Here is a 19,723-nt window from a genome sequence, read left to right as displayed (position 1 = left end):
GGAGATAATCCAAGCTTAACCAACTGTTTTATACTTTCACTTCTGTGTAGTTTCTTCCTATATTATTGAACTGTTTCCTTTCCTTTTTCTCATTGTTCTCTTGCGAAGAGACCAACATATTTTGTGTTGCACTTAGGTTGTCAAATAATTGTAACACTTCCGCTTTTGCATCTCCAATGCACTCGTTTGACGATCAATGCATATATTTTGGAAGTACATACACAGAAGTTTTATGAATAACATAAAGTAGCCTTATGTTAGTTTTCAATATAAATGTTATCAGCATAGATAGAACTAATTGATAATGATATTAAACGAAGTATACCCACCTATAATTTCAAATTATCTAGTGTATAACTTCAATAACTGACATCTTTAGTTATGCATTAATAAGAATTAAAAAAGTTTCACTTAGAGGAAAACTTTCACATTTATAATATATTAGTGATGATTTATAGAAATTTTTACAAAATTCGACGAAAAAAAAGTCGCCAAGATACAATGGGCAATATTAGAATTACACCAAGTGTGTATGTATGTCTAGATGTGGGTTTCTCCATGATAGTAATTTCTCCACCCTTCTGGTCCCTGAGTACCAAACTACCAATCTGACTATTCAAAGTTCAAAGCAAATGATGAATGCTTCCAAAACACAGCTGTATTAGGAGTAGTACATAGTTGGTCACCAGCTTTGCAAAGCTACAAAGCAGTTGTTAAATAGCTCAGTCATATTTACAAAAAACAGTAACAAACTAACGGCAGAAAATCCACTTTTGTTTCTCTTCACTCTAAAGTCAAGGCTCTGCAATTTTCTTCACTTTTGAACACAAATTGCATATAATGAAGGAAGTACAGCAGCATTCATATAGTATACCCTTTGGAATTATGTGTGATCACATCTGGAGACGACTCCCATACTTAATTACTCCAAATGAGATAGCAGAGATGGGAATCCTGGAAAGGTTGAAAATCAAGCATCACAATTTTGACACAATTTCATATAATAAAGTATAAATCAAAGTACTATTTTAGGACAAATGGGCAAAGTTGTCACCTTCCTATATAGAAATCTATTAGATTTCTCAATATGCCACTACTTGAATTGAAGGGATGGGAAGAGTACAAGATGAGAACTACTAAAAAGGGTCTATTCGTAAAGTCATATCTTGTCGCCAGTTATGAGGGTTTGGACAATGTAACAACTATTTTAGGAGGGAGTCCTAGCTTGTTAAAACGAAATTCAGGCGTAATGAAGCTCCTTGAGCAAGCTATATCATATAGAAGAAATAGCAACAATTTGATATTGATGATGATCACTTCAAGAAATAGGACATATACACTATTAATATCATACCTTCAATAAATTTCACCTATTTTTCACTTATACAATGTGCATTTTCGTGTAGTAAAATGTAATGAACTCATATTAGGGAGAGGGTCATTTATGTATTATCTTGATTAGTAGCTTGAGGAATAAGTTAGGTAGTTTATTAAGGGAAATACTCTATATATAGGGGTAATTAGAAAGAAAAAGATATGTGGAATATTTTTGAGTATTGGTCAGTTTCATTGGGATTGTCATTCCTCTCGAAAGAGTGGCTAGGTTGTAATCGGTGGTTTATTCATCAATTTAATCATATCATCACTTGCTCTTCCCCAATCATCTTTCTCACTTCTTTAATCGCTCTTTTATGCAATAAATCTACTGTTCTTTGCCTGTTATCTATGCTAATTGATAGCATAACACCGAGAAGAGAGAACAAAGGTCAATAAACATTATTAAGAATGGATGTAATGCAAGTCATGGAGGCATGCTCAAGTTATCACATTATTAATCTATCAGAATGTCATACACAACCACACTAAGAGGGTGTTTGGTGTGGGAAAATTTGATGTAGGAAACGGATTCAAATAAGCGTTTCTATTTCTAATTGTTTGGTATGAGTGTTACGTAACACCGTTTCCTGAGGGAAACATAATCCCCCCATTTGTTACCCTTATCAAATTAGTGGAAACAAATTACATTTCCTCCCTCAATCATAATAAACCTCTCAATTGTTTCGATTCCTCTAGGATACCAAACGACTATTAAAGGTAACAATTATTATTCTCATTTCCCCTCCTTATCTAAATCCTTTCCATTCCATTTATATTGATTATACAAAACTCCCCCTAAGTTGTAAATTGAACTTCGTCCAATCATTGCTCATTCCATCCAAAGCTACAACTGACTTTTGGCATCATTAACTTTAACCATCGATTTCTCACAAAATACAAAGATTTATGATGAAAGAAACACTCTCACTGAATTCCTATTAACTATTAAAAATTATAGAAATTAAATGTTCTTTCATATGTTACACCGCCATGCAATAATCGATAATGAAAAGATGTGACTACAAAAGTCATATGGGGCCTATTATTTTGGGACAAATGACATATTACTTTGTAACATGCTCATGCCAGTATTCTAAACAAGTTTGTCAAGATTGAAATCCTATTTGGGATTTTGTTTGGATTGGGGAGTCTCTAGAGTCAGACTGGAACAAAATAGTTATGAGAGAAGTCTTGAATAAGGCAGGATTCCAGGATCTAGCAAAATCAGCCAGATGAGTTGGTCCCTTGGAAGAACTTTTCTATGAATCAAGCCGATGCCTAAATATGCATTATGATGATTATGCTGAAAATTATAGCAGAGAATGAGTTGCAAGAAATTCTTACACAGAATTTAGACAGAAATACTTTTAAGATGCATTCCAATGTCTGAATTTACATATACCACGACGACTCTGAGAAAACGAATCACGTATAGATTGCACCATGGAGCATATGGTAGGAACTTGACCGAATTCTTCATGTTGCTCCTGGGAAAATGTTATTGGTTAATGTATTTAGCTACTAAGAGTTCATTCATCATACACCCGGATGTACCATGTGCATGATACACCCAAAACTAATTTTTTCTCATTTGGAACCCTCCTTTTTTTAGTACATTTTGTTCATTTGGATGATTTAAAATGAGCAATGAGCAAAAAAATAGCCTTGGGTGTATCATAATAGTACACGGGGGTGTATCATAAAAAAATCTGTGTAGAACAAGGATATATAAAACATACCAGTTCTTTAAGACGATCTTCAATACTCCCAGATTCATTACTCAGAGGCATAAAAATCTTGCGGTATGCTGCTCGCAAACCTTTGATCTGGATCCTTGCCGAGTGAGATAGTTTACATTCATGATTTTCTTAAAGATATTCAAAGTATTATAATAAACTGACTCGATGACATAAATCTAGAAGAACCAACTAATTCCTCGGTCTTAAAAGAATTTAATACCAATAATATGATACATACATGGCAAGCAATGTCTACATGATGTTGCATACCCTCCAATTAGTAATTAATGAAGCTAATTAGCATCAAATCCGTCGTGGTTGTTAGACAAGAAAAAAGGCTAGCCTGCAAATTTTTTTACTGCATCTGCCTTTGAGATTTAATCATAAATCACTTTGCCTCAGCTGTATGTAAACCCCCCCTTCACCGCCACCCCCTAAAGTGGTAAAGAGGGGTCTCATTTTCTTTCTATCTGACAAGACAAAGAAATATCCCAAAAGCATTTCCCATTTCTTTGTGTATGAGTATCAAGGGAAAGCTTTATGATAGACCTCTAATAAGGACATAGAATAAGAAAGTAATGATAAGAAATAATGATGGAGAGGAGAAAGAAATGATAAAAAGTAATGAAGGAAGAATGATAGTTTCCTCTCAAAAAAAATTGATAGTATTATCCAATTTGGACCCAATACATGAAAGGATATAAAAAATGTAATTGGGACAAGGTAGTAAAATGCGAAAGGCTTTTGGATATGGAGGGAGTATTAGTTAATTTCAAAGCTCATCATGAACTAAAACTTCCACAGCATCGATGTACTTCATCCATTAATATCTTTAGTTTCGTACTCCGCATGATTGCTCCCTCCCCCCCTCCCTCCCCCTGCAATAGTAAGTAAATAACATAAACTTAACAAGTTACAACAAGTCAACAACTAGCCACAGGTATATATGGATGTCAATTACATACTGACTAGTTTTACAAATAAGATCGTAACCAGATGTGTCCCCAACAGCATAGATTCTTAGAAAGAGGCGCCACATCCTACTGCAAGATCTAATTGTAGATACACTTGTTGTAATTAAAACATCAAGAACTTTAAACAGAACTAACCTCTGTATCAGAGAACCCACGACGTCGCAGACCTTCTAAGTTCAAGCCACGGAGCTCAGCTCTATCACCAGAAACCATCATGAATTTTGGAACATCTTGAGAAACCTTACAAGGATACAAGTATTCAAAACTGCATTTTAGGATAATTATGAAGTATAAATACATTGTCTCTGAGACAGGGCTAGCTTGCATCAAGAGAAGAAAAAAGTAACCTCAACTTGATTCTATTGTCCTATACTCTATCTCTTAGTTACTGGTAGCCATAGAATTCAAATACTTTCGGAACAAACAGTTAAAGAGTATTACATACCACAGAGCCACCACCAATGAAACAAAATGAGCCGAGCTGGCAGTACTGATGGACAACAGTTGCACCAGCAGTGTGAATGTAATCCTAATTCAAGTATTTCAGCGAGATAAATATCAAACTGTTGAATGAACATACCATATACATGAAAAATAATGACAAACCAATAAGTGTAATCACAGACTTACTCACTTCTACTACTATATGGCCAGCCAACAAGGTATTGTTTGCTAATATGTTGTGATCACCAATTTTGCAGTCATGAGCAACATGACAGGATCCCATTATAAGATTATTATGACCAATGACCTGAAGAAATGCACACAGTATGAAAAAGGTATAATAATAGGGCAACAAACAGGTCTTTAAATTGAAGTAAAAGCTGCACTCCACACCGTTTGATCATCTGACTTGGATGATCTATGGATTGAGCTGTATTCTCTTATCTCATTATTATCACCAATATCAAGGAAACAATCATCTCCATCCTGAAATCATATGGAAGGAGAAATATTACATCTTTTGTTCCAGCTGCATGTTTGGCAGCTAAGAGCTACGAAGAAAATGGCAATATAAAGCAAACCAGGAAACGAAACCATGCAAGCAATAGACTACACCAGTTCAGAAACTAGGTCTACAGTCCACTGTACCTACTAGGTCAATTTAAGGGTACTGTATTCTTCTTTCGATTGCTAATTATGATTGGCTTCTCCCACCTGGTTACAATTTATTAGAATGAAGTCAATGAACACAGGGATGTAGGAGTTTCATACTCAAAGGTAGTTTGGTTCATCTCAAATTCCACTAGAATATGGATTTCCTAGGAAGTACAAAATAGGGTAGTTGTTTGGTATGCAGGAAATAGAGAATTCATGGGAAATGAAATTTCCAAGGAAATGGAAATTCCTATGAAGTGTAGGAAATTAATCACCAATGCACAACTTGATCATTAATATCTGTAATTTTCTATTTGCAAAAATTGATAAAAAGAAGTTATTTTGAAAAATACATTGAGAGAAATCCAACAACATCTCATATACTAACATTTATATATATATATATATATATATATATATATATATATATATATATATATATATATATATATATATATATAGAGGTAGGATCCGCTGAAAACAGTTCTTAGGCTGAAAACTGAAAACAAGGGTAACTTTTACCATTTTTAAGGTAACTTTATATACTTTAGGGGTAACTTTTACCTGTTTTAGGGTAACTTCATTATATTAGTGATAACTTTATACTTCCTCCGTTTAGAAATAGTTGCACCATTTCTATTTTGTGCACTATTCACATCTTACACATAGATTGTCTTTGGTGATTTATATTTTAGGAAAAACATAGTCATGTGGGATCTTGTTAGATTTGTCTCGATGTAAATTTTTTTAATATCAACTTTTTATAATTTTTACTTATTGATAATTAAAGATATTAATGGTTGAAATCATACATCGGCATGCGTGAAAAGTAGAAACGGTGCAACTATTTCTAAACGGAGGAAGTATATTTCAAGGGCAACTTTATATATTAGAAGGGTAACTTTTAGTACGTTTAGGATAACTTTATTATGTTATAATTAATTTTCATCTTTCTAGGGTAACTTTGAGCATTATAAGGATAACTTTGAGTATTATAAGGGTAACTTTAAATAATTGTATTACAGTAACTAATTGTATTGCACAATTCTATATGTCTCGTTCTAAGATCAACAAAAATCTACCAATTAATATAAGGCAGCAGCATTAAATATCAAAGTAAATACACTTGGTAGAGATGACAAAACAAAATTCAATTGAAGCAATAATGTGACATACCATTTGCTCTACATTGATCAGCTGCTAGAGATGTAATTGAACTCATTCTATTACAAGCTAGTGCAATACTTATTGAAGAAACTTAACTAGTCAATGTGTATTTTCAGCTAGCTAGTACAATTATCAATTATAATGAGAACTCAATTAATTACCAAGCTCATCATATAAAATTATAAATATATAATGCAAAACTTGGATTACTTGATTTACTTCCACAGAAAGTACATGTGAAGCACAGAAGCAGTAGTGTGCACACTGGCAGCTGCATAGGATCGAGCTTTGAATGTTCATGGTGAAGACAAGATAACAAAATTGATGGTTTATGCATCAGATTAAACCCATTTTACTTTCCAAAAAGCTTCTAAACTTGTTCGCATTCCACCTCGAATTTTTCGATTACTTGCAACTTCATCCCACACAGAGTTTGCATTATCACCTGATATATTAAGGGCAGCAATTCTCTCTCCTAATCAACAATTCCAATCCAAAAGAATACACTAATCTAAGCCAAATAGAAGAGAGATCAAACCAAAATTATACCAAAATAAGTGACGGTTGGTAGATAATCTCCAATTACATCACATTTTGTGCTACAAAAACCTAAATCCTCAAATTTTCTTGAAAATTTGTTCGAAGTAGTCTGCTCATAGCAAAAAAATCAAACGAAAATAGCAGATTCGAAGGAACGAAAGTAGCTCAAAATTTATTCAGAGGTTGCTTCTCTTTTCATTGTGGTTGGATTCTTCATCTTCCTAATATGAAAATATCGCCATTGTTGTGATTAGGAGAGAGAAAAAGAGATTTTTTTAGTAGACAAAGGTGAAATGAGAAAAAAGAGTTGAGAGTGAGATGATGACAATGGTGAAATCTAGTTGAAGAAGAGTGGGGAGAGAGAGAGGAGCAGGTGAGGAGAGAGAGTGAGAAATTAAACTCTGTGAATCTATGAAAGAAGGGAGGAAAGAGAAAAGAGTCTGATTTTTACCCAAAAAAATGTAGCATGATTGTTGGCCACGTGATAAAAAAATCAACGGTGTGGATCTATTGTTTTCAGTTTTCAGTCTAAAAGTGGTTTTCACAAGATCCTATTCCTATATATATATATATATATATATATATATATATATATATATATATATATTATATATATATATATATATATATATATATATATATATATATATATATATATATATGAGCAAGATCATATGAGAATGCTCCTAACATGATAAATGAGAATGAATCTCAACCACACGATTAGATTAGAATTACAACACTTGTTCATTAGAGTTATGCCCACCTAAAAAATTTTGAGCCCAAAAAAAATTTCAAATTTTGAATTTTTTTTCTAATATTCCTTTTTTTTTTTTTTGGAGTTACATCACATTTTCATTAGAGTTACATCACTTATTCATATGAGTTATAACACGTAAAATTCATTCTCATTTCCCATTTAAGTATGCATTCTCATACGAACTCACTTCTATATATATATATATTATTATATATATATATATATATATAAAAGAGTTGGTCAAACTAGTCTAGTCTCTAGTGAATAGGGCACATGATCAAACTGTATCGATAAATATGGGACAAAAGGAGTAACTGATAACCATTGAGGAATTCATTACAACACATGGTATAGACCTACACATCCGTTAGCATTTTTGAGTCATAACTAATAGCAATTCTCATGCTTAATCTTTCGTTATTATTTTAGTAGTTTAAACACACTCTTAGACAGCATTATCAAGAATTTACTGCATATCATTCGACCATTATTGAATCTTGCAGTACTTAATTATTCATGAAGAGCCTCTACAAATCCTTAGTGGAAATCCTGATAATCAGATTGGAGGAACTAATAACATAACGTCTCACCACCTAACACATCATAATATCTACAAACAATCAAACATGGTATGACACAAGTCACACAACATCTTAACTAATATCTAATGAAGGTGTAATGCTTCCGTTTTGCATACATTTCGTCCAGGTCGTCAGACTCACTCACACATTGCATACAAAGCTTGTGAATTTAATTACTAATGGAGAAATATGTTTCGAAATTCACAAGCAAGACACAGAAGACACCATGTCAGCAGAAGAAGCACATTTGGACTGAAAAATGTAAAACCAATCACCTTATATTTCAAGTCTTGGCATTTTACACCCACAACAGCATGATGTCCAATGATGTTGTTTGATCCAATCATAGTCTTCCCAGGAAGCTCATCACCAACAACAGCACCCCTATCCACAACCCACCCAAAAAAAAAATAAGATACTGTCAAAAATATATATATATACAAACCAACAATGAGTGGCAGCCTAGTTCATAACGGCCATATATATGAACAAATTTTGTTCATAATGTCTTTTTAGTTGAATATTACTCCCTCCGTCCCAAAATATTATTCCCATTTCCATTTTGGGTGTCCCAAAATATCATTCCCATTTCCATATTTAGTTCCACATTTTTCCATAATTTGTCTAGAAAAACCGTATTTCATTATTTATTTGTTTCTTGAATTTTGTTTTTTCCTTTGTTTATTCAACCAAAATGTTACAATTAATGCTCTTTCACCAATTATTCTCCATTCTCTCTCCTAAAATCATCTTTTCCCATACAACATTTATTTTAATAAACAAAAAATCTTTACTATATCTCTTAGATTCTACTTGCATAAATTACCGTGAAAAAAAGGAAATGGGAACTATATTTTGGGACGGATGGAGTATATATTAATATTGTATATTACATTATGAAGGTTTTATACACTCACCATCTTATATAGCTTGTAGATGATATTAGACACCCTGATTTTCATATAAAATACTCCAAACATTTGCTATTCCATCTACAACATTTATGATTCAATATACAACATTTCTTGTCAAATATACAACCACAAAATGTTATGATGTTATGAACTAGGAAATTCACCCAACATGAAAAGTACAACAATAAGAATATAATTGAGCTAGAACAAGATAATAAAAAGAAAAATAAACTAACGTCATAAGAATGCAATTATCACCCAATTGAGAATGTCCAAATATGTGACTTCCAGGATACAATTTACAAGCATTGCCCAGTTTTACTGACGACCCAACAGTACAAAATGGCCCAATTGATACACCCTGCCATTACCAAAAAATACAAAGAAAAAACTCCATTAAAATGCTTATTTTAAACTTTAATTTAAAAAAAAAAACATCCAGAAAAGGTAATGAAAATGGAGAAAAGAAGAATACCCACCTGACCAAGAGTAGCATTGGGATGTACAATAGCAGTTGGGTGGACAAAACTAGGGCTCCAAACATCAGCTGCTGCATCTATAATCAATCAAATAAAACCCAAAAAGTTAGCTTTTTTTTTATTGTATAATATATAGTTTTCAAACTTAGGATAAGTTGATGAAGTTATACTGGAGAGAGGTCTAATGAAGGAGAGAGAAGAGATATGGAGGAGAGATGAAGCAAGTGCTTTGCTATTGCGGGGTTTAGGGAGCCACTTCATTTGGTGTTTGGATTTCCTTGAATAGTTGAATTTTTTCTACTTGGTTTTCCTGGGTTTATTCTGGTCAAATCTTCCTTAGTCCATAGAGCCACAGAGGTCAGAGCATCATTGGTAGACAAAAAAAAAATGGTTGATGCAATTTTCATAAATTTCCTCTTTGAAGTACAATCTTACAAAGTTACAACAATAAGAATGTTATTCTTGGGTACAAAAATGGGTATGTGTTGAGCTGGGGAGGGTCCGATGAGACTTAGATCCAATGGGTTTGACTGATCATGGGTTATAAACGAGATTAAATGGGTCTCAAGTTTATTAAGATTTTCTTTTTTTTTTTACCTCGAGTTACTTTTACACTTATTTTTTAGTTATTAAAATGATAAGAAAATGGGTCTGTCAGACGGGTTTGGGTCTGAATCTATTAGACCCAAACCCTCTTTTACACCCAAATCCAGATTCGACCTAGATTCAAACCCAATCTTTACACCTAGATCCAAATCTGACCAAGACCCAATGGATCTCAAAATTGTAGACCCATATCCTCAAAATAGGCCGTGTCGAACCGGATCTGAATCGGGTTTTGGGTCAATTCCCATCCCTAGTTGGATATGAATAGAAAAAAGATTGTTGAATTTCTCCGTTTCAAAATAGTTGCACCGTTTGCCATTTGGTCACTATTCATCAACCAACTTTGACAAGACTTATCTTACCATTATATAAGAGAAAACATAGTCAAGTGGGATATTGTTAAATTTGTCTCAACACGAGGATTCCAAATATTAACTTTTTATATTTTTTACTTATACGCAATTAGAGATATTAACGTTCAAAAAAACGTCTTAACAAACGTGAAAAAGGAAACGGTGCAACTATTTTGAAACGGAGGAAGTACATGGTAGATTTCATAAGGTTTTGATGCATGTTGTATTATTTTAACTTTTATAGTAATTGAGATGACATGGCAATGCAACTATATCTCATTAATTTAGACGTCTTATAAATTTTATGCGAATATTGACCCATTTGTATTGTATTCTTTAAGGGAGCGTTTGGTTAGAGGGTCTTAGGAAAGGGTAAGAGAATCAAGTGAGTTGATTCTCTTACTTGTTGTTTGTTTTGTCAATTCAATGATTCTCTTTACCCTTCCCTTACCCCCAAACTCCTCTACATCCATTCCCCACCCTACCCCAAGGTTTCACTTACCCTTACCTTGAAACAACATTGACCACTTTGTTGACCACCAACACCACCCCAGCCTAACCGCCGCCACCATCACTCCCTTCACCAAGATCACCAGCACCGACCAACCCACCTGCCAACACCCCAACCCCAACCACTGTCACCCCTCCACCATGACTGCAACCCGCCGAAATCTGTTCACCACCCCCCGAAACCATGAAAACCCACCACACCCATCACCACCGAAAAAACTACCAACTAGCACCAAATAAACCACCCACCGCCACCAAAAAAACCACCCATGAGACTAGATCAGGTTTCTGGTGTTGATTTAGGGGATGGGTTTGTTGGTGTTTCCGATTCTGAGAGGTTTACAGGTGGAGTAGGAGGGAATACGGATGATTATGAAATCGTCGATTTTGATGAGAAAGATGATCACTTGTTTGAGCAATTTGATGTTGAAATCACTGGTGTTAGTGATAATTTGATGAGTGGAGATGCTATGGAAGGAAATCATGAAGCTTTAATGAGTGTAACGGTTGGTAAATATGGTGGAATCAGCAATATTTCACTGGTGTTGAAATCACTGGACGACGGCGGCGAAGAGGGGAGGGGGACGACGGCGGCGAAGCGGAGAAGAGGGCGGTGGCAAGGTGGTTGATATTCAAAGACAAAGTGTGGTGGGGGTGGTTGAGGGAAAATATGTGGTGGTAAAAATTTGTGGTGGTGGTGGTTTCCCTTAGACATTTTAAACCAAACAACCTACTAAATCTAAGGGTTTGGCTTTCCATTCATCTTTTTTCCCTTTCTTATACCCTTTCCTTTTCCCCTTGATGAACCAAACGCCCCCTAAGTTTGAATCAACTTTTTCAATGATTCAAGTGACCTTGCTCTGATACTATATGATTTCTCACACAAGAGTAGATGAAGTAGTTAACATTTGTCGAAAACCATGTCCGTTCGAGCACATTCTATGTCTCATTTCATACGTAGAAATCTTTATAATGTGACTTTTATATTTTGTGTATCTAATACCTGTTCACCCTATGAGACATTAACCAAAATTTAAACAATGATCAAAATCTTATATACTCCCACAATTTTTGTATTGCATCTGTTATAAAATAAATAAAACACATTTCTCTTTTATGTGAGGGCTTCTACACGGAAGAGATTCATTTATTTCAAAATATTCATAAAGTTAATATTAGCTTTTTCTTCATAGAACTTTCAAGATTTTTAACCAATTTTTTTTTTGAGAATAAACGAATAGTTTCTTTCACCAAACAAAATGTAAATCCCATGACAACTTTAGAAATCATCCGGGCCATTAACTAGTTACTTACTGCTGTATTAGATATTTTGGGAACATTAAGCTACTTTATATTTTGTGGTATTGCACAATCTGAACCCATCTCTATTTCTTTCTCTAGACTAAGAGCCCCGCATAATTGAGGTAATAGAACGGTATGATATTTATTTGGCAGTCTCACACAGTTTGGTGTTGCCCACCATTTCCGATCAGTTTCTGTTTATGTTGTCATAAAATATCCAAGTACTTTTTTCTTACAATAATGATACAGATAAAGGAAACCTTTATTCACACATTATTTTTCACGAAGCATATGAATAAGTGTGCACACTTTCTACCTGTACACTCTCGATCTATCACTGGCCGTCTACAATGAGAAATGCGAAAATGAGGAAACCAATCATATGCTGACACAATCTTTATCTACATAACTAAAAAAAATAGGGGAGTTTGGAATATTTACAAGTTACATGACATTTTATGATTAGCTTTCTCATTTTCTCGTTCAAAAATAAATAAAATATGTCGCGACAGAAGCTTGGCATGCCTTGTCCATTCTCCTTGTGGCTCTACAAGTTGATTTGCATAAACCATGATATGAACATGAATTGACTCTGATAATCTGATTGAGCCCGGGACTTAACTGGTTGGGCTCAGCATGCCACTCTCCAACATTCGCAGAACCTAATACAGAGATGATTATCAACATTGCGGAGTGATATACAGATACATAAACAAGTTTATAATGGTAGAATAGACATTACACCAGAGCCTAAGACTTAAGTAACTGAACGGGATTATTAAGCAAGCCCAGTAATGTAATGTCCAGATATTAAAGTTACCAAGTTGGTTTTGTTCTGAACAACTAATTGTTATCATGATGTCTGAGCTTCGACTCTTACAACCCATTTTGTAGACCGTAACAATATTTGTTAAAAAGTTCAATGGCAATGAAGCTCTAAATGGTTATGAAAGTTTATACAAAATAAAAACAAAAGGGTGGACAAGAATTTCTATAGATGTATATGTGAGTTGTGACTTGTGACAAAGTGACTTACCTTCCAAAATTACACACGTATTCAATCTTATTACCATTATTTATTACTGTCTACTGAACAAATCATTAGAGGCATTCTATCTTTGGTTAGGGTTGACAAATCACTCACATGACAACAACAGAGACCTTAATTTCTGACAGTAGATCACATACGCTCAACCTCCTCCGGCTTCGTCCATATAGTTGCACACTTCCGAAACATATTATATATTAGGGTAGTGTTGCAGCTCCTTTAGTTCAAACCCCCCTTCCCCAATGATGTGGGCATGTGGCTCTAATGCAGTTACAACTATTGATTCGAACCCCTCACCTCCCCTCCCTCTCAAAAAGAAATAAAACAGCACTTCGATTATTATGCCACTAACCAAATTGGAGATTCAAATACTACATTCTGAAATTCATATACTTCCTCCGTTTCTAAATAAGTGCAACATTTCTTGTTTTCACGTTTGCCAATGCATTATTTTAACCAGTAATATCTTCAATTATCAATAAGTAAAAATTATAAAAAGTTGATATTAAAAAAATTCACATTTAGACGAATCTAATAAGATCCCACATGACTATATTTTTCCTAAAATGCAAATCACTAAAGCTAATTGAAGTTTAAACTGTGAATAGTAAACACTATGCAAATGTTGCACTTATTTAGAAACGGAGGAAGTATATACCAACTCCTTTCTAAATTCATATTTCAAAGCTTAATGCTCATTCTCAACTGCAGCCTAAAAGAGATCAAAATGAAATTATACCAAGTGTTTGAAGAGCCTAAAGAGGGCGCAGAGTTACAAACCTGAGACATACGAGGCCTTGAATCAGGATCCTTTCTGATGCACAATGAGGCACACTGTAACATAGAGCAAAGATCCTCTTTCACATAGCTATCTCCCAAGCATGGATCAATCAACTTTTTGATATTCACTTCTTTAACTACACGTCGTGCCTGAGTGACCATTCATTCAATGTAAAATTATCCCCTCATATGAAAGATATTGATTCTTATAAGATATGTAACAAATCAAAAGCATACCCATTCTGTCAGGCATTGCTCTCCCCTGGGCCGATTTATATCCACAGCTTTCCGTCCTGTGATAAGTTCTAATAACACTATGCCAAATGAATAGACATCAGCCTTCTCAGTAATTTGACCACTTTGAGCATATTCAGGAGCTAGATACCTGCATAGAAACAGATGTAAGTATCTCTTGCAGATTATACAGAAAAACAAGAAGCTGCAACAAAACTTACCCAAATGTCCCAATCACTCTTGTTTGTTCACCTACGCCGCCATCAGGCTGGCACCTTGCTAATCCAAAGTCCCCAACCTATTAATCAGAAAGTTCCACATCAGCTTTCATGGCAATCATGCTCTTCTAGATGCAGGAAAAAGTATCCCAAAGAAATAGTAAGAGACTAGGAAACATCTATATTTTCACATGAAGATTGATATAGTTTTGTTGAAGATTCAATATGATAGTCTACTAAAAGGCTACAATTTAATAAATATAGAAGAGAGCAACATACCAAGGGTTCAAAATCATGGGTTAACAGGATATTATTTGGTCGCATATCTCGATGGACAATACAGCCAACTCGACACTCTTCATGCAGGTATCTCAGTCCTCTAGCAGCTCCAACAGCAATCTTTTGCCTTGCAGGCCACTCTAACGTATTGCAACTACGGCCTGTACACGCCATAATTAAGGTAATCAGAACGTCGCAGACAATGTTGCAACATATTATAAAGAATGACATAATGATATAACTTAAGAGTGCTGTTCATTATACATTATAATGTTAAAACTTGGTAGGCATTACAAGTGATCTCAATTCTTGGTGAAGGATGGATTACCAATTGGAAATTTTATACATGTATATAGAGTTCAGCATACATACCATAAAGCATGTCATAATGTAAACACTAATTTAAAATAAATATAGTTAGGGAGATAAAATAAAAATATAGGGTTCAGGATTAGTAGAGCTTAATCTTGAATGAGCAACTACAGAAATTATTAAATGTAAATTGAGTACAGCTTTAACTGCATAATTTGAATCTATAATGTATATACCACTGGAAAGTGCTCAAGATATACTCTAAACATGTGATATAATAGACTTAACATCAATCACCTATGCCATAGAAGATATACTGACACACATATAGTATAAACTATAAACTAGCTAAAATTTATAGAGAAGAATAACGTATTTGTATTCTTCATATTTTACCATATGCATTGCATGAGCTCTAAAAGCTAGTATTAACAATAAAGTGAGTTGTTTCTAACATCTTACTTTAATATATTGATATGACTGATACCACACATAGCTTAAGAAGACCTTTTCTCAGTATAAGACCTGAAAGGAATATAACTTTTTGAGAAAATTACCATAAAGATGATAATCCAAAGAATTGTTGCATATGTATTCATAAACCAACAATCTTCTTCCGCCCTCCACACAGAACCCTATCAGCGTTACAACATTACGATGTTGAGCACAACTTAAGACCTCCACTTCAGCGCAAAACTCTAAATCTCCCTGAGAGCTAGCCAGTTTATATTGCTTCACAGCAATGATCTGTCCATCTTGTAGCACTCCACGGTACACAGAACCATACCCACCTTCTGCTAAGAAATTGTTGATAGAAAATCCATTGGTTGCCGTTGCCAGCTCTGCATAGGTAAATGACTGGGGGGGTTTCCCAAATACCGGTGTCTGATGCTGGCATTTTGAGCATAATGGTGGTGGATCAGCAGGTGACTTTTTAGACAATGAGATAGCCTCCCGAACACTTATTGAGTTTGAGTTTAATTTCTGCCTAGGATTTAGCATCTCAGCAACAGAGAATTTCTTCAGCAGATTTATTGATGCACAAGCCAGAATTTGATCTGTAGATCTTAGTGAACCATCTATACCAGATCTTGAGTTGAAGCTACCAATGATAGGACTACTCAGCATCCATGGTTGATAACAACTTGTTGAACTCATTGATTCATTGTCTGTATCAGAATCCTCTAATACATCACTCTCACTAGCAACTAATAAAAGTTCTTTCTTTTGGTCCTCAATTGTCCCCGAGGGAAAATATGACGAAGTCCCTGCGTCTGAGCTTGATATAGACGATGTTCCTACATCAGTTGCAGTGTAAGATGTGTCGTGCTCAGGAGTACTAATGGGAGTCACATTTGGCACTCGAATTGTATCAAGAAAATCGTATGAATCATTTTGATGTGGTGCTTCGGATATCAATGACAGTGAGTTTATCATTTCAGGTTCCACATCATCGGATCCAGTCAAATTTAATCTGAGAACCTTAGGGTGAGATCCTTTCATGAAGATAACATTGCAGTGAAGCTGCTCCATACAGCGTTTTGCCTCATTCTTAAGCCTTCTGAAAAGAGACCAAATTGTTAAATCTAGAGCATAGTAGTTTTTGATGAATAATAAAAAAATGCTAGATATTATGCACTCTGAATCTACCAACAGATCAATTACAAAACAAGATTGAAATTAGATTAATTACTTGTCCAATATCACCCAGTTTGTTTGATCTCTATTGACTTCAGCCGCCACAACTCCATCAACAGAACCAGACAGAACTTTTATCTTCATACTTATCTGTAAAGAAGTTGAGAAGGAGAAAAGGTCTCAATCGATGGAATCAAGTTGTTATGCTTTTGGTAAAGGGGAGGGGTAGTATTGTCAACACAAATAATTAGTCTAGCTTGGAGGGAAAGCAAGTGAATTAGCTCTATAAAAATATAGGAGATTAGTGAAAGGAAAAAGGCATGAAGACAATATTTGAGACTTCATTTTAGTGATGAACTTAAGAGTGTGTCAAGTCACTCAGAAAGTTGACAATTTTCTCTACGTTTTTCTTGTAATTTCCATTTCTATCAATCAAAATCATCTTCATCTTCTTTCATTTACTGTCCAATTATTCTGTTCATTACAAATGTCTACATTAAATTTTAGATACGATGATAAAGAACTAACCTTGCCGGATTTCTGATCTTTACACAACTGATGCATCAACTGTAAGCAAGATTCAGAAATGTCTTCCTCTTGATCCAAGAGAGTCCCCGTGTGAGATCTCCATGCTCTACTAGTACAGTCAGTGGTAAACCTTTGCAACCCCCACAGCCTTTTTCCTGACATTGCACGTCATACATCAATGAACAATTTAGCTTCAGCACAAAGGTCATCCTACATATCGTACAACAATATCGGCTATGGATGATTGTTATTGATACTAATCCATCAAGGGTTTCCTAGAAATATATCTAACTCCTAAAGTGGATGAATGTAATCATGAGGAATACAGAACATTTATTGACTCAGCAAAAAACCATATAAATAAGAATGCTTTTATAGGTTTCCAAATCCATCAAGGTATAATCATAAGGTTGCATGCTCACTTTCTCAAGTCAAAAATTCCAAAAGTGGCCTTTTGTACTTTGCCTTAAACAGAGAAGTCCACAAAGAGACAGACAGCCAAAACAAAATGCTAGCTCATCAGAGCTTCAAGTCTGAATTTCCACAACAGGAGACCAATTCTTGAACTCTGAAACATTTCATAAAAGGGAACACGGATAATTTCGATATTTAATAAACTGAGACGGCAACATCTTATATACTCCAATCTGTCCGAAATAATCTCAACTGAAATTTCTTTTTTAATTATAACTGTTACCTACCAGAAATGGACCAAATTAGGGAAGACATTGTCAACTCTAAAGTAGAACAAACAGCTGAGAGCAGTAGACTACAATAATACCCGTTTTCTCCTTCATAACAATGAAAGTACCAATTTCATGACAATCTGTCAAATACAAACATTAATAACCTTCTTTTTTTTTTTTTTGCTGAAATGCACTAAAATACTAGAATGTTCTCTTCATGTGCAAGCACAATACATTTTCTCTCTACTCATCCAAAGTGAGTTGACATTGCAAAACTACTTTAAATTGTGACAACTAAGGAAAAAAAAACTCAAGTATGAAGTCTTATGCCTTACAAATGGAAAGGCTGTTCCTTAAAAGAATTTGAACCCAGAAATTTCTTTTTTAACATTGATGATTACACCCAAAGAAAGTTGACAACCAGCTTAATATGAATAACAATACCAATTAAGTCATACAAAAAGTAAACAAGCTAAAAACAGAATATCAGAGAACAAAGTAGAAAAAAAGCATACAAAATTGGTGATAAGATTTACCAAAACTTTGAGGAGAAGTGACAACCAAAAGCTTAATGCAATTCCCAGGTTGAACAACATGAGCTAATGCCCACTCCATTGCAGTTTTTGGAATTTCATTAGCAGCTTTCACAGCAACCACAACAACTTTCTTCTGATTTTTATTCATCCTTCAATTTCTTCAACCCTAATTTCTTTCTTTTTCACTAAACTCCATAATTGGCTCAAATTTATGATTACCCAAATCAAAAGTTTTGGTTTTTGCACTATTCTCACATTCAACAGACAAATTTCAGTTATTGTTTGAACAGTGAGCAGCAGAATTTGTACCAACTTTTACCTAACTAAAGCATGAAAATTGCTGCAAAATGAAGATGGGGTTTTGGGATGATCAATAATGTCATGATTTTAACATTTATCAAGTAGTTTTTTTTGCATGATAAAATGCAAAAGGATGGAGATGCTAAAAGGGTCGATTTATTGGAGCAGAATTTGAGGAATAAAGAGAATGAAAAAGTGGGTTTGGACATATAGAAGCTTTTAATGAACCATGGATTGTAATAATGACAATAAAATTGATCCAAAACCAGTAAGTAGTAAGAACAAATAATTGAGAAATTATTGGGACCACTGACACCAGGATTTTCCAAGTTCTTTCCCACTATCTTAAAAAAAAAAGTTCTTTTCTCACTAAGCAAAAGTTTCATGAAATTTGAGTAAAGCATGAATTAACTGATCTACTTATAAAGTTAAGAAAGAAGTATTCTATTACTTTACTTTTTATCATGTACGTGCTTTAACTCAGCTTAGGTTAATCAATTTTGGAGTTTTTTTGCCACTAAAAAAAACTTGTTGAGCTAAAGAGATCATGGATCTTTAGGTTAAAGATTTATAATCCACATGAACAGAAAAGGAAGATGAGTAGCATTTGGTGGATTTACGCCTTACACTTATTTAATGTATTGATATGATTTTTTAGTGGGGTAAACGAATATTGAAATCAAAAGTTATATTTTACCATGGATAGTGGTTAGGTGGTAGTATTAAAACTTTATGTGATCCATATACACTTGCCTTTCATCGAA

The 19,723-nt window shown here is 34.3% G+C and overlaps 2 protein-coding genes across 5 annotated transcripts; both read right to left on the bottom strand.

Moving 5' to 3' along the window:
- Positions 1-396: 396 nt before the first annotated feature.
- Positions 397-9,986, bottom strand: LOC104901553 (probable acyl-[acyl-carrier-protein]--UDP-N-acetylglucosamine O-acyltransferase, mitochondrial). 3 transcript variants are annotated; one of them, XR_791218.4, is made up of 12 exons: positions 9,800-9,978; positions 9,630-9,706; positions 9,387-9,511; positions 8,512-8,620; positions 4,928-5,020; positions 4,725-4,841; positions 4,536-4,619; positions 4,226-4,330; positions 3,117-3,203; positions 2,722-2,864; positions 875-954; positions 397-699 (listed from the first exon to the last, which is right to left on the bottom strand). XR_791218.4 is itself a non-coding variant. In XM_010689141.4 (11 exons), the coding sequence occupies exons 1-10, from the start codon at positions 9,888-9,890 to the stop codon at positions 2,745-2,747; spliced, it is 1,008 nt and encodes a 335-aa protein (XP_010687443.2). In that variant the 5' UTR covers positions 9,891-9,978; the 3' UTR covers positions 397-954; positions 2,722-2,744. The 3 variants fall into 3 exon arrangements, 2 of the variants coding, with proteins under 2 accessions (XP_010687443.2, XP_048491037.1); XM_010689141.4 differs by having other exon boundaries at positions 397-954; XM_048635080.2 differs by lacking the exons at positions 397-699; positions 875-954 and having other exon boundaries at positions 2,724-2,864; positions 3,117-3,210; positions 9,800-9,986.
- A 2,658-nt stretch (positions 9,987-12,644) lies between these two features.
- On the bottom strand, positions 12,645-19,335 carry LOC104901554 (inactive protein kinase SELMODRAFT_444075). Of its 2 annotated transcripts, none has more exons than XM_010689144.4 (9): positions 18,660-19,335; positions 17,438-17,592; positions 16,965-17,059; positions 15,829-16,829; positions 14,960-15,120; positions 14,684-14,760; positions 14,466-14,613; positions 14,229-14,378; positions 12,645-13,062 (listed from the first exon to the last, which is right to left on the bottom strand). In XM_010689144.4, the coding sequence occupies exons 1-9, from the start codon at positions 18,805-18,807 to the stop codon at positions 13,018-13,020; spliced, it is 1,980 nt and encodes a 659-aa protein (XP_010687446.1). In that variant the 5' UTR covers positions 18,808-19,335; the 3' UTR covers positions 12,645-13,017. The 2 variants fall into 2 exon arrangements, with proteins under 2 accessions (XP_010687446.1, XP_010687445.1); XM_010689143.4 differs by having other exon boundaries at positions 15,829-16,832; positions 18,660-19,334.
- Positions 19,336-19,723: the final 388 nt, after the last annotated feature.

This window comes from Beta vulgaris, chromosome 8, assembly GCF_026745355.1.
Source record: "Beta vulgaris subsp. vulgaris cultivar EL10 chromosome 8, EL10.2, whole genome shotgun sequence".
NCBI classification, from domain to species: Eukaryota; Viridiplantae; Streptophyta; class Magnoliopsida; order Caryophyllales; family Amaranthaceae; genus Beta; species Beta vulgaris.
Note: the sequence above shows the minus strand (reverse complement) of the source record. Positions and strands in the feature narration are given on the sequence as shown.

Excerpts from the sequence above, each read along its gene's own strand:
- LOC104901553 (XM_010689141.4), bottom strand. The coding sequence starts at position 9,890 with ATGAAGTGGCTCCCTAAACCCCGCAATAGCAAAGCACTTGCTTCATCT. Across the intron at positions 4,842-4,927 it reads CCAAGTCAGATGATCAAACG|GTCATTGGTCATAATAATCT; the intron begins GTGTGGAGTGCA and ends GCATTTCTTCAG. Across the intron at positions 4,620-4,724 it reads CTGGCCATATAGTAGTAGAA|GATTACATTCACACTGCTGG; the intron begins GTGAGTAAGTCT and ends TACTTGAATTAG.
- LOC104901554 (XM_010689143.4), bottom strand. The coding sequence starts at position 18,807 with ATGAATAAAAATCAGAAGAAAGTTGTTGTGGTTGCTGTGAAAGCTGCT. Across the intron at positions 17,060-17,437 it reads AAGATCAGAAATCCGGCAAG|ATAAGTATGAAGATAAAAGT; the intron begins GTTAGTTCTTTA and ends ACTTCTTTACAG. Across the intron at positions 13,063-14,228 it reads CAAGGCCTCGTATGTCTCAG|GTTCTGCGAATGTTGGAGAG; the intron begins GTTTGTAACTCT and ends TCTCTGTATTAG.